This window comes from Eschrichtius robustus, chromosome 18 (genome assembly GCF_028021215.1).
Source record: "Eschrichtius robustus isolate mEscRob2 chromosome 18, mEscRob2.pri, whole genome shotgun sequence".
NCBI lineage: Eukaryota > Metazoa > Chordata > Mammalia > Artiodactyla > Eschrichtiidae > Eschrichtius > Eschrichtius robustus.
Genome location: NC_090841.1, coordinates 4,933,989 through 4,948,809, shown reverse-complemented (window position 1 = coordinate 4,948,809; position 14,821 = coordinate 4,933,989). Strand labels below are relative to the sequence as shown.

Here is a 14,821-nt window from a genome sequence, read left to right as displayed (position 1 = left end):
CATGCCTGGTCCACTCATGAGGCTAGAGCAGGATGTGTGTACAAAACGTCACCATGGCTCCAGTGGTGCACTGTTTCTTACTGCTGCTGTAACAAATTTTCACAACTTCAGTGGATTAAAACAACACAAAATTACCATCTTACAGCTCTAGAGATCAGACGTGTGAAATGTTACCACTGGGCTGAAATCCAGGCCCTGGCAGAGCTCTGTTGCCTCTGGAGGCCCCAGGGGAAAGTCCAGTTCCCGGCCTTTCGCAATGTACAGAGGCCACCTGCACTCCTTGGCTTGTGGCCTCTTCTCCTGTCTTCGGAGCCAGCAACGGTTGATGGATCCTTCTCACGTCCTATCACTCTGACACTCCTTCCTCCCACTTAAAGGACCCCCGGGATTACACGGGGCCCTCCAGACAGCCCAGGATAACCTCCTTCTCGTGAGGTGAGCTGAGAAGCAGCCTTAATCCTCCCCTTGCCCAGTCACACAGCACATCTGCGGGTTCCCAGGGTGAAGATGCAGACGTCCTCAGAGGGGCTGTGATCATTCTGCCTACACATGGACTCTACAGAACAAAACGTACCCTGTGGGTAGTTTCACTTAGAAGACACTGTGGCCAAGCAGGCACCTCTGATGTAACACTGTGCATGAGACGTGGTGTGATTATTAAAACCTTAACAGTTCATGTTGGTTTTCATCACTTAGACCTTATGCCAATAGACGTTTCAGCCATAAAAAAACAAGAGACTAAAAAAACATTCTTACGTAAATACATGAATGCACACAGAAATACTTTCACCCTTCAATAATTTACAAGGTATCCTCTGTAATTATATGAATTTATACATTTTACCAACAACCACTACCAAAAATCAATTATAATTAGTTCAGATTCCAGAAGAAATCTATTTTGAAGCACATTTTAAGCAATTTCCAAATTACTTTTGTTTAGCCAATGATTATAGACGTAATATATCAAAAATATATCAATAATGATGTGCTACAATTCTTTTAAAGAAAAAAAAATACTCATCCATAGTGTTTCTTCTTCAAAACAAATAAAAGCACTTGAGTTTTTTTAAAACCACTCTCCCCTGCTTGACGCGGCCAGGATGTGAAATTTCATGGAGGGTTTTCTCGTTATTAACAGAGGTTCTGAAAATTTAACTGTGAAAACCTGTCATCCAAAATGCAGTGTGAACCATCTAAACCGAAAAGGAGTGGGACGAAGTGAGAAAATAAGATCACGACGTAAATGTAAAAGTTAGGGAGAAATATTGCAACTTCAAAAAGCTTTGAAGGAAAAGCATTTTCATGCATATTTGAGTCTTAAGAAATGGAATATTTCTTGGGTATTTCATATTAATGTTCAAAATTAGAATAACAGGAAGTCCTCTCTTCCTTATGCTTGTGTTTGCTTACATTTATATAATCTGTGTATGTAATGTGTACATGGCACTGCATACATGTAACCATCAACTCATCTGCTGACCTCAATTTGGAAGTCAATACCTGCATTTTAACCTTTAGGAGGTTAAAATCAGCAAGTCTCACTAGCTTGGGGCTTGATTCTTTGATTCATTTGGAATATTATTCAACCAACAAACATGTATTGAGCCTCTATTCTAATGCCGGGCATATCACAGGTGTGACCTAGTTTTCAATTCATTACACTGAAACGAAATTAGTCCTGTCCAAGTGTAATGCATAATTCACGTTTTTTAAAATGCCAATTATTTTATCCTCATTTTTAATAAGCTTTTAAAAATGAACACTACTTTAAATCTACACATTTGGTGGTACCTAGTAACTTGTGAACTGGTCAATGCTAACTAACTTCATCACACAAAGCTGGTATCACCAGACCAGTGAGGGGGCCACAGCTGATTACATGCTGGGAAATTCAAGAGGGAGGGTGGGAGGGAGGGAGCCTTTCTCCTTCAAAGCTGCAGCCTCTTCTCTGGACAATCACATAACTATTGAATTGAAATCAATTTGCTAAGTTTGTTAAAATTAATATGTCACTGGTAATCAGAAGAAAGGAGTCCCGAGGCAAGAGCACTCACTCAGACTGCTCAGCTGGCGTATGATGGCAGCCAGGGTGCTGTTGGTCACACACTCGAGCTCACTGGGGATGCCCTCGGGCAGGGCTCCCCGGCACAAGTGCCGGGGTTCGATGTTCCTCTTCACTAAAGGCATGGTTCACAATCTGAAAATTAAAAAGACAGTTTTAAAAGCTCATATTCACATTTTAACAAGCCTAGAGTTTCAACTCCCTGGAAAACTGACTCTTTCCCAGGAATTTGCATTATCCTATCATTTCTATGTGAGAGAATCGGCTCAATATGCAACAGATGTCGAATTACTTAAATGAATGCCATAGATTTCAAAGATATATGGACAGCACAATCCTACTTTTATAGAAAAAGGATGTATGCAAGATTTCCAGTTAAGCATGAGCGACTGAATACGTGCATTTTTTACCTTCCCCCCACTCCGCTAAAATGACAAGAGAGAGGAAAGGCACAAGCCCACACGTACTAAGAGAGGGAAGGACACAACAGCCCAAAACCATAGGCAGAGCTTACAGACTAGGACACGGGAAAGGCCGAACCTGGGCTGCAAAGGAGGGAGCAGGACGGAGCCCATCTACCTGGGCGAAGGGTCACCAGACACTCAGGAAAGCCCTCCCCATTATCCTGGGAATTCAATCCACTTTTCTCCTCAAAAAGTACCTTATACATCCAATGAAATCTCAACTTTTCATTTAAGGAGGTATATAGAATTTCAAGCCTACCACTTATGCAACAAATCTACTGCTCCCTACAACAGGAGAAAACCCAGTGACTGGGATACACTGTCACCCTGACAGGGTGACCACAAGGCCCAACTCACAGGAGCAGCAACCCAGAAAAGCCAAGGACCCTGGTGGCGTCTGAGCAATCAAACCGGCCCCGCAGCCTCAATCTGGAATTCTCGTTACATGAGACAAATAATACCTTGTTTAAATCACTGTTGCTGGGTGTTCTGTTACTGAATTAAATTTATTCCCAACTGGTACAGCGGCTCACCTAAAGAACCCAGAACTAGCGAGGCACACGGTAAATCTTTCTTTCCTTCCTCCCTTCTCCATTACCTCTGTTCACGCATTCCATGAACACCTGCTGAGCACTGACCCGACACCGGGCAGTGTGCAAGGTGACGAGGACCCAGTGGTGAGTGAAACAGACAAGGCCCCTCCCCTCCGTGGAAGTGAGACATCGGTCCAACCGCCCAGGTCAGTGGACTCAGGTTATGAAACCCCCTGGGGAACCCTGGGCAGCCTCTCTGTGGACGTGACTGCTGACTGAAATCAGAAGGGTGGACAAGGGCTATCTCACAAGGGCTCTAGCAGAGGGCGAAAGTCGGGGGCAGCTGTAGAGGAAAAGTTCTGCTCAACTGGCCAGTGTTTTTATTGACTATTTCCGCCTCTTGCCCATTAAGGTGCTGGTTGAGCACACCGACCACATCTTCCAACCCAAATACTACTTCATCCACCAACCTAGGAGCACAGCCTGCGGTACATCACTTCACCCCTCCATGCCTTCCTTTCCTCCCCACAAAACGGGGATCACAAGGGGACCTACCTCACAGAGTGAGGACTTAATGCGTTATTACATAATAAACCACTTAGAACAGGGCCTGGCACATAGGGACACTCAAACAATGTGACTGATTATATTAATTTTATTATATCTCATATGTTGTTACGATGTTACTTCTTACTCTGATTATAACAATAAAAAAGGAACAGTTCACTGGTTGAAAATAAGGCTGAACCACAGAAGACGGATAACAATATTTACATTAAAATTATGTCTAAGAACATATATACACTATTATGTATAAAACAGATAACTAATAAGAACCTGCTGTATAGCACAGGGAACTCTACTTCACTTTGCTGTACAGCAGAAACTAACACAACACTGTAAAACAACGATACCTCAACTAAAAAAAACAAACAAAGGAAGGTAGAACTGCACGTAATCTCCATAGCCATGGCTCCATCAAACACTGAGCACCAACTGTGTACCGGCCCGATGCTGATGTCGAACACCTTCATACATTCAAGTGGGAGACTGAGAGGTACCAAAGGAGAAGAGACCGGAATTATCTAGAAACTGGAAGAAGTGAGGAGGAGCCCCTGACCCTTTCAACTGAAAACCTGCTGGGCCTCCTTCCGTGCAGACACTGCGGTGTCCACTGGGCAGGGTGGGTTTAACAGGCCTCATGATGCTCTCACTGGCCTTCCAAGGCCATCCCATTCCCCACCCCCATCCAGAGCATCAGGCTGGGATGTCCCAAAGCCACATCACTGACGGGAGAATATCTGAGTCCTATTTGGGGGACTAGTTTGGGGAAGTCGGGCACCCAAAGGAACTGTTAGAGTCCGGTTCATCTCAGTGATGTTAGCCATACTTCTACATCCGTTCCTAAAATTGTTTTTCTTAAAGTACACATATGCTGACATTAGAATGACATGGGCACTGTCTCCCACCCCATGGGAGACATCTCATGATTATTAATCTCATAATCTCATGATTAATCTCATGATTAAACATCTCAGGATTATTAAGAATAAGAAAGGGACCAGGTGGTGACGAGAGAATCTTTATATGCATAAAAAAAAACTAAAAATTTCCCAGGTTGCCAGAAAAAAAAAAATTGTGTCAAAGAAGAGGTACACATCCAAGGAAAGTGTGTTAAACTATGAAAATTCTAGATATACTAGTCTCTAGTCAAAAGTGTAGAAGATTTACTATGAGGTGTCATTTCTTCCTGGGAGAATCAATTAGAGCAAGAGGCTGGTAACTAGTCATAATAAACCAGAAAATCTCATAAGGAAAAAAAGAAAAATCATTAATAAACTTAATAAAAGCATAAAGTATAGGAAAGAAAAATACTGAAAACCAATCAGCAGAGACTCGAGAACTAGAAGGAAATCAGGCAGCAACAACTACGATATACATAAAGAGGCAGAGAGCACTACGGGGGAGGGGCGGGGGCACAGCTTCTACAGACGCAGGTGAGCGAGGGATGGGGAGGGGGGACCACCAGGCTCTGAACCCACCTGCTCAGAGCGCTGCTCAGTGATACCGGCCCACACGTGAACTAGCCCTCGAATAAGTTCTCACAGGAGGGCTGTACGAGGGCTTGGGATAAACATGAGTTTGGAGCCGAGCGCTGACTGTGTATATAACATTCTCTTCCACGTCCATCTGTATTTATTCAAGATGGAATGTCCCCTCTTTCCCCATATTTTTCAACCTCTGACAGCCCCAAAACTTGCCAGTCTGACACCTCCCCGGCCCACCACCCATATTTCTTTGGATTTACCGTCGTTCAGATACACAAAATCCTAATTATACACGCACCCCGCAGACGTCCCACCTGCACGTCCAAAGCAGGCCAAGCGGTCAACACCTCCCCCTCCTGCCCTGACTGGGTGGCTCTCCGACGTCAGGTGTGCCATCACGTCGTCGTCCTGGCGTATGTGGAGCTAACACCGCCGTTTCCCACAAGCCGTCCTGAAAACCACACCAGCCTTTTCGGAGCCTCCCCTGCCCTGCCGCCCCGCCCCGCCCCCGCCGAAGTCCTTCACGTGTACACTCGAGACACCCCCTCTGGCACCGGTGAGCTGCCTGGAGGCTCCGTGTGTACCTGACAGACGTGCTGAAGGTGCCCACCTGAAGACTCGCCTGTGATGCTATCAGGGCACAGAAGAGAAAAGCCTGAGTCTCTACAGGCGCATTAACCACACCTTGTCTTTTCTGGATTCTGATGCTTCGACACCTGAACCCACGCTGAGCCTGCAGGGGCTGCCCCTCCTGGGACTGGCCAAATCCTGAGCTCGCCTTTCCCATCAAACCCACCAGTGCAGGGCCCTCGCCACCACCTCCACTGCTCTCAGCAGGCCACCTTCCACCTGCCCTCATCACTCAGGCGCCAGACACCAGCGGTGACCTCACACCCCAGAGCCCCTGAGATCATTCAAATGAGCCGATCCTAAGCCCGCTCACCCTGCCTCACCCGTGCCTCCACGAGAAACCACAATACAGGCTCCTTCCCCCAGATCCCCCCCACTCCCTCTGCCTCCTGATGCTTCCCTGTGTGGCCCCTCCCCTGGGAGCTGGGAGGGACTAACTCTCTTCTCAGTGGCAGTTGTCTCTGGATCCACTGGCTTCACTATACCTCGTGTTTCCTATTAATACACCATATTCTAAACAGTGAGATGTCTGAGAAGGATTCAGAAGAGGCTGCATGTCAGACGCTTACACAGCTCCCCGCTTACTATCCCCAGCACCCCGCAGAGCCGGTGTGCCTGCACTGGGCCAGCACAGACGGCGTCTCTCCCCCCAGGGCAGACCGTAAACTGCCCAGATTTCGGGGCTGAGTCTATCGGCTCTGTTCCCCACAAAGCCCTTCACAGCCCACACCATGGCTCGAGCATCCCAGTGATGCCTGCTGACCTCGTGCCCATATACATACACACACGTACGTCTATCTGCCCGTCCCTGGGCACCTGGCCTATTGTGGTTCAGTATTTCAGCTCTAATTAATCCCAGCCTTCACTTCTCACTCTCATTACACCTAGATGTGGGGTTCCCACACCTGTCTAGATACACAAGACAACAGAGAAAGAGGACATGCTGCCGTCTGTATGATTTTAGAAGAAGGGTTGCATTTCACAGATCCTTTCGAAAGTTCTAATCACCCAGCAATGACTTTTATGGCTTTCCTGTCAGTGTGAAGTACTCTAACAGATGTATTTTTTCCCAGACAGCCTTTATCTGACACGAATCCAGTTTTGAATAAATTGAAGAGCACAGAAGAGGTAAAGGAGAAAATGTTGGGTCAATGGATTCTCTTGAAAACACTTTGCAATTACAGAAACAGACATGTAATGAGCAAATCCAACCAGTCACCAGCAAGCAACTTCCGTGTGCTTCACCACCCCACCCCTGGAACATCCCAACCATTCTCCAAAGCCACCCTACGTGCTAAGAAAAAAATCTAACACTGCTAATCAAATGCTTAAGGACTATGCGAGGTCACATAAGGTTTACTGTTAAGCCTGCAGTTTGTCCAACTTTTCTGGGCAATGTCTCAGTGTGCAGACACACCCTGGTGCACGCAACTGTGAACTAGATTCCAGGCACGACCGAAACCAGGCCAGGGTCCCTGCCCAGGAACCTGGAAGTGGGACCACGATGTCCAGATTAGTTGCTGCTCTTTGGAGCAGCAGAGATGGAGACCTCTTCACCACTTGAGAGGGAGGCTGAGGGTCAGTCAGTGGCAAGAAATGAGAACGGGACAGCTGAGAGGAACCAGCAAAGACCAGACAGCGACGGGGCTCCCAGGGGCTCTGCCCAGGCTCCCGCAGACCTCAGCCAACCAGGAGGGAACCTTCTCCTGCCCCCCCCATCCCGGGGTCGGACGTGCATCACGCAGGATGGCTCTTCTAGCCTCCTCTCCTCTTTTCACACAGGCACATCCCCCGTCAGACTTTTGCAGGTGGGATCCCATAAGGACACAGAATAATATAAGTGGACATTAGACTCCGATTTATGTGTCACCTTTTCAAAATAACCCCGAGTCAGTGTGTACTAATTACACCTTCCGTGGTTTCCTTACAGGCTGTATGGAGACTCACGTGAGAATGTGTGCTGGGCAACAAAATGTAAGATACTAATGATCTTATTACTTTAATATTAATATCACATTCATTACTAAGATACTTAATATTTCCCATCTAATTTTGCTTATTGTACAATTAACCTAAACCTGAATTTTTCCTGTAATTTTACTCATTATGCAACTAAATGTCTGCAAACTGGCATTTAACTTCTCCAAGTAGTACTCTTCTAATTAAAGTCAAAGGATTAAAGAATTTCAGAATCATATCAATGTGCTTTCTACTTTCACTCAAACTTTCCTATCTTCCAATAACTTATTTAACCTCTTTTTAAAATTCCATATACTGAAACTCTTCAGTTTTCCTACGGCATGATTAATTGGAATGCTTTCTTTTCTTAAAAAAAAATTATAGAAGCAATTCCGCAGATGTTTAAAATAGCATGAAGTTCTCAGAACGTCCCTTTCCACAGCCATTCCTGTCCATGTGAACCATCTGGAAGATCTCTTTCGGGTGAGCAGTCGACCTAGTAATACAAACACAATGAGTGGATTTTTCCAGATATCCTACTGCTGGTGGTTTTCAGTTTAATTTCATTGTGTTCAGAGGACATGCTTTGTCTGATTTTAACTCCCTTAAATTTGCTGAGATTTGTTTTATGGCCCAGAAACCCACGATTGTGCTCATTCCCCAGTTTATATTGCGATTGTAGAAAGGGTTGATTGGATGCAGAGTGTAACTTAAAGAAACTGCACAAAGTCCTTGTTACATATTTAAAACTGCATTACTGATGGCCCTGGTGGAGTGTACAAAACTGCCAAACTGTGATGGATTTCTGTCCCCACTCCGCAGCCATAAAGCCCTCCTAGGTCTGGCCTACACGCGCAGCTCACAGAACCTGACGGTGTTAAGGATCCTTTCCTTCCTGCTGCCGACGTGCTGGTAACCTCTGCTCTGACTGCCACACGCCTGGCAGTTAGTGCAGCACGCAGCAGGGGAAATCACACGCCCTCCTCAGACTCTCCTGCACACAGCAGACTACACGTGTGCCTACTGCACATGTCTGGATTTTTAATCACATTGACTTGGATGCAGGAGTTGTGTCCTCAGAAAAAAACGTGATCCCAGCACATGTGGCCCCATCCCTGCGCCCACGCAGAGCCGGTCCTCTGATTCCCACCATACTTCCCGCTGTGCCCCTTTTACTGTGAGGGGCAAGGACCATGTCTGCTCCTCCCTGGCTTTACGGGACCCCGCTTGCCTGCTGACATTCCCTGGAAGATACACCCCCCCAATGCCGTCGCATTCCCGCAGCCAGAGGAAGAGCCTGGGCTTCCTCAACGCCCACCCTGTTCTGTGATCTTCTGGAGCGACACTGACTCACCTCAAGCTTCAGAGGAAGGTCGTGATGAAGTCGGGGGGCGAAGCGGGGGAAAGACTGCATGAGTGTAACAGTTGTGTTTCACTGGGATAAGTGTCTAGGCTTTGTTACTAGAACATGGTCTGTAGGCTTCCGCATGATGAGAGACAGAAAGGCGCAGAGGAACCGGAGGACCTGGGGTCCAGGCCCAGTTCTGCCACGAGCACCGCGTGACCCTGTGCAGGTTTCTGAACCGAGGTGGGCCTCAGCCTCCTCCCCCGAAAAAACAGATTTGCTCTCACAGGGCCCCGAGCTCTGGCGTGCTTTCTTTCCTTCCAGCCAGATATTCAGCTGGCTTCCAGAAATATCCATATTGGATTCGCCTGTGCTCCAAACACCTCGTGCATTTTTATTATACTTTAGCCAATGGAAATACAAAGAATAAACATCAAAAATAAGACAAAATCCCTTTCCTCGAGGAAGTAATGGTTCAGTGAGAGAGGCAGGCATATCAATAAAGTTACAATCCAGGGTGACGGGCACTAGTTTAAGGTATTTCTCATACCTGGGAAATTAAAGCACAACTGGAAAGACTTCACTGGGGGGTGGGGAGGTCACAGCGCCTCACCGACCCTGCAGCGCACACTCGGCACATGGAGGCTACTCAGGAAACCTCAGGCGGTGGAGGAATGCAGCTCGTTTCCAAGGGTTGGAAAGTATCATCTCGTTTTTGCTCAGCAGCCTCAACAAGTAAATAATAAGTACCCCAGGGGAAAAAAGCAGATTTATGTCTATGGAATAACATAGTGATATGAAACCCCTGTCAAGTGCTTATTTTTGGAGGACACTCAGAGATAAGAAATGGTCGCTTGTCTTTTATGGGCTACAAAACAGCACCTGGACATTTTTTCAGGTGGACGCTAACATCTGGTTCTAACTGGAAAGGCAGAGAGCAGAGGTTGAGGCTGAGATTCCTCTGCACCAGCGTGTTCACCACTGGCTCCTGTCTTGTCGTTTGTCTGCTGTAGAAAGAAACCTCAAGGCCAGAAAAAGTGAAGAAGATAACCTACCACGAGTGGGATATGGAGAAGCAAGTGGTGAAGAGCATCCAGTAAGTGAAGAACAATCCGTGGTCTCTGCCCCGCCCTCCTCTCCTGGGCATCACGGGGGTGGCCATGGGGCTCAAGAAAGCTTCTCTTCTAGAACCTCCCACCAGTTATCTGGGTATCTATATTTAAATTGACTTCTAAGCTCTGTTATGTCCTTCTTTAGTTTGGATTTTTCTTAATTTAAAGTGATGAAATAGAATTATTTTTAAGGCAGAACAAGAAAATGTTTAAACATAAAACTTTCTCTGCCATTTGAGCCACTACCCTCCCCCTTTACTGTGCACTTTGCATCTGTATCACACATTGTATTAACTGGATCCCCTTAAAGACACAGGAACGCCTGCTCACCCAAAAAAAGCAACTTCCTACTGCTGCCAGTGAGGCAATGACTTAGGAATAACATTCCTTGCTCAATCCTGCAAGGGGTCACCGTGACCCACTACTCGCCTTGTTGGGCTCACAAACTGTCAATATGTTCCTTTGATGTATGACTCTTTGTCTCAAAAACTTATATAACGTGTGCTTTGACCTCCAATGAGCAGAGTCTTCAGAGATTTCTAAAAGACTGCCTCCTGGGTTATAATCTTCAGGATGGCTTGAATAAAATTTTCTCTTTCTTTCTTAGATTGACTATTAATTTTTTATCAACAAATTACTAAATTCCTTTTAGATGTAAAACGCTTTAAAAATATATTCGTAGGGCTTCCCTGGTGGCGCAGTGGTTGAGAATCTGCCTGCTAATGCAGGGGACATGGGTTTGAGCCCTGGTCTGGGAAGATCCCACATGCCACGGAGCAACTAGGCCCGTGAGCCACAACTACTGAGCCTGCGCGTCTGGAGCCTGTGCTCCGCAACAAGAGAGGCCGCGATGGTGAGAGGCCAGCGCACCGCGATGAAGAGAGTGGCCCCCGCTTGCCACAACTGGAGAAAGCCCTCGCACAGAAATGAAGACCCAACACAGCCATAAATAAATAAATAAATAAATAAATAAATAAAATTAAAAAAAAAAAAATATTCGTATTTTATTTCTGAGTCATTTTATAGTGTCTTGGTATCCATACAATCAGACACTCAGTACATGTGGGACTGTAGAATATACTTTATATTTGAGCCTACACCTGTTTTCTATTTCTCTGTTGCACATAAAAGTTTATTCTGATTCATGTTACTAATCCAGGAACCTCAGAGATGCTTTTACCAGGAACTGCTTTCCTTCCCTGTTTTGACCAGCCGGACAAAACCAGTTACTTAAATAAAATAAACTTTTTTTAAGGTAAATGGAACCTGGGAGATCTAGACTGTAAAATAATCCCAGTCACTCCCAAAAGCTTCATTCTAGAGCAAAGGGGGAAAAATGGCTAATAAAATGGATGAAAGTGCAAATCACTTATTGAATGAAGGTCTTATATGCAAAACATACAAAAGAACTCTCAAAACTCAACAATAAAACTATCCAATTAAAAACATGAGCAAAATATATGAAGAGACACTTCACAGCAGACAGACAGATGGCAAATAAGCACCTCAAGGACATTTCGCACCATCCGTCATTAACCATGAAGGAGATGCAAATTAAAACCACAAGGAGACAGCACTGCACACCTATCAGAATGGCTGAAGGCAAAACCACTGACCACACCAAACATCGGTAAGAATGTAGAGAAACCGGAACTCTCTGCTGAAGGGAATGTAAAACAACCCAATCACTTTGGAAAACAGTTTGGCAGTTTCTCAAAAAGTTAAACGCACACTTATCAGAATGACCCTAGGAACCATTCCACTCCTGGGAATTTATGCAGAAGAAATAAAAGCATGTGCCCAGGGACTTCCCTGGTGGTACAGTGGTTAAGACTCGGAGCTCCCAATGCAGGGGGCCTGGGTTTGATCCCTGGTCAGGGAACTAGATCCCACAGGCATGCCGCAACTAAGGAGCCCGCCTGCCGCAACTAAGACCCACCACAACCAAATAAATAAATTAAAAAAGAAAAAAAAGTACATGCCCACACAAAGACCTGTACATGAATGTTCATACAGCTTGATCTGAAAAGCCAAAAACAACCCCAAAATAGAAACGACCCCAAAACCCATCAACAGGTGAGTGGATAAACAAACTGCACTTCTTAGCAACAACGTGGAATGAATTACTGATACGGGAAACAGCAAGGATGAATCTCGGATGGTTATGCTGAACAAAGGCCAGACAAAAAAGAGTGCACACTGTATGGTTCCTTCTATGCAACTATGATACTGTGATTTATAATGACAAATACGTATTTGGTCTTCATCACCATTAATGGCGCAGAGCTCCTAAAACTCTTGGAATTTCCCAAGTGATAAGAGCTATAAAGGAGTCTTTTGACACCAACCAACCCCTTTGAACCACACTTGCGTATGTTAATTAAGTGACTTTTGGACCTTCCCTAAGGATGGGGGCTGGTTGCCAGGGGAACCAACCCAGTGATTAGAAGGTTGGAATTTTCAGTCCCACCCCCAGACCTCTGGGGAAAGGAGAGGGGCTGGAGAACAAGTTCAGACACCCACTGCCAATGATCTAACGAATCGTGCCTGTCACGAAGCCTCCATAAACCCCCCAAAAGGATGGGGTTCAAGAGCTTCTCGGCTGGTGAACCGGATGCATCCACATGCCAGAAGGGTGGTGCACCCCAAACTCACGGGGACAGAAGCTCCAGGGGTTCGGGGCCTGCCAGACCTCACCCTCTGCGTCTCATCATCGAGCTGCTCATTCGTATCCTTGAAGGTCCTTCGTGACAGCCTGATCATCCATCTAGTGGGTAAACTGGTTTCCTGAGTTCTGTGCACCATCAAGCTCAGACGGGGGTCATGGGAACCTTGGATTTACAGCCAGTCGGCCAGAAGTGCAGGTAACAAAGGAAGTTGGGGGGCTTGGGCGGGGGTGGGGGGATCTTGTGGGACAGACCCTTCACCTGTGGGATGGGTGCTCTCTCCACCAGATAAACGTCAGAACTGAGTTCAACTGCAAGCCACCTGGCCGGTGTCACCAAACTGCTTGCCGTGGGGACACCACACATCTGGTGTCAAAGTGAAGAAGCAGGAGACACACAGAGGACTGCTTTTCCTTTGCAGTAACATTCTGGAAATGCAAACCAATCTCACGACAGAGGGCAGATCCGTGGTTGCCTGGAGGTGCGGGAGAGACGGGGGGGAGGGTGACAACGGCCGGAGGAACCTTCCATGGGCGACGGCGTGCGTGCTCACGGCTGTGTGCACAGGTCAGAACTCACCAGACTGTACCTTTCAAATATGCATCATGTACTGTTGGTCAATTATGCCTCAATAAAGCTTTTAAAACTGGATCCATGGGGTTGGATAAGAGATAAGAGCAGAATACAAATTGGGAGATGCCTGGAAATTTATTCCATATTTAGATTTTGACACGATGGTCAGGTAGAAAGAATTACTGTGAGCCACAGACACGGGACGAAAGACCACGACAGAAAAAAACAGAAAAAGGTAAATTTAGCAACTCGTCAGGCGCCACAGTTAATGGCTCCATGAATACAGCAAACAGAAATGCTAGCTCACTTCCTAGGAAAAGTTTTCCTCCTACAGAGTTCCATCCTCCAAAGTGGATGTGTCCCCGCTCCACAATCAGGGAGCGGGCAGTGAGCACAGACAGCCGTCCTGAAAGGGGCCTGGCCCTGGCACAGCAGCCGAACAAGCCAGACCAGCGAGCAGAATCCAAGTTCTTCAGGATCTCAATCCCACTACACCCCAGTCCTCACCTACAAGACGGAAGCAACGCCTGCCTGCTCCCCTCCGAGGGCTCTGATGAGACGGTACACCAAGGCCACGAACAGCGTAAAGTGGACCCCAAACCCCAGATACTACCCCTGTGAAGGAATCAATGCTTACCTGACACATTAAAAAAGTAACTCCGTACCTCCCTTTTCCCTTTAGTTGGACAAGAAGGGGAAGAATGGTTTACCAGCGCCACAATCAGGCTGTGATCACACTGTGATGCGTAGGAAAGGCTCATAAGCTGCTCACCGCAATATTATTATCACTATTTATGATCCACACTAAGTATCCGTTACATGAATGCCCTTTTAAATAAAACTAAAATTGTTAGCTTCTTATTCAAAGTACAATAAACATATGACCTATGGACACTTTATAAACACAACATTAAACTGAGTGAACGCTGCCTTATTTTCATAACATGAAACACGTGAATAGACCCTCAGAAGCTAAAACCATCCAGAGTGCTTTAGCACTCTGGATGGTTTTAGCTTCTGAGGGTCTATTCACGTGTTTCATGTTATGAAAATAAGGCAGCTTGTGAGGGTGAATTGATCTCAAAGAATTTTCAGGGACTCAGACTCTACCTGTATGACCTATGACCTCAAGGTTTAATTCTCAAAAGCCTCTCGTTTTTGTTTCTAATTATTTACCTGACCATAAATTGAAAGTCTTCTCAAAGATTAGGCAGCATCTCCTCTCTTTGTTAAGAAAGATGTAGCACTTATTTTTCTTTGCCCTACTCTTTTGCACCAATTACTTGAGAATGACGTTCACCAAACAAATTAACGAAGAAAATCCAAAATGCATTAAAAATAAATTTAAGCTCCTAGAGGAAACAACACATTATAAGATACAAAATTAGATCATTTACCAAGTGTGTAAAGAAAACACTATCAGCAT

At 45.9% G+C, this 14,821-nt stretch overlaps 1 protein-coding gene across 2 annotated transcripts in view; it reads right to left on the bottom strand.

The window, feature by feature from the left end:
* WASF3 (WASP family member 3) overlaps window positions 1-14,821 on the bottom strand; it is a 93,332-nt gene that overhangs the window by 38,164 nt on the left and 40,347 nt on the right. For both annotated transcript variants that reach the window (XM_068526832.1, XM_068526831.1), the window contains exon 3: window positions 2,058-2,200. In XM_068526832.1, coding sequence (XP_068382933.1) covers window positions 2,058-2,190 — 133 coding nt within the window. In that variant the 5' untranslated portion in view covers window positions 2,191-2,200. The remainder of the gene's footprint in view (window positions 1-2,057; window positions 2,201-14,821) is intronic.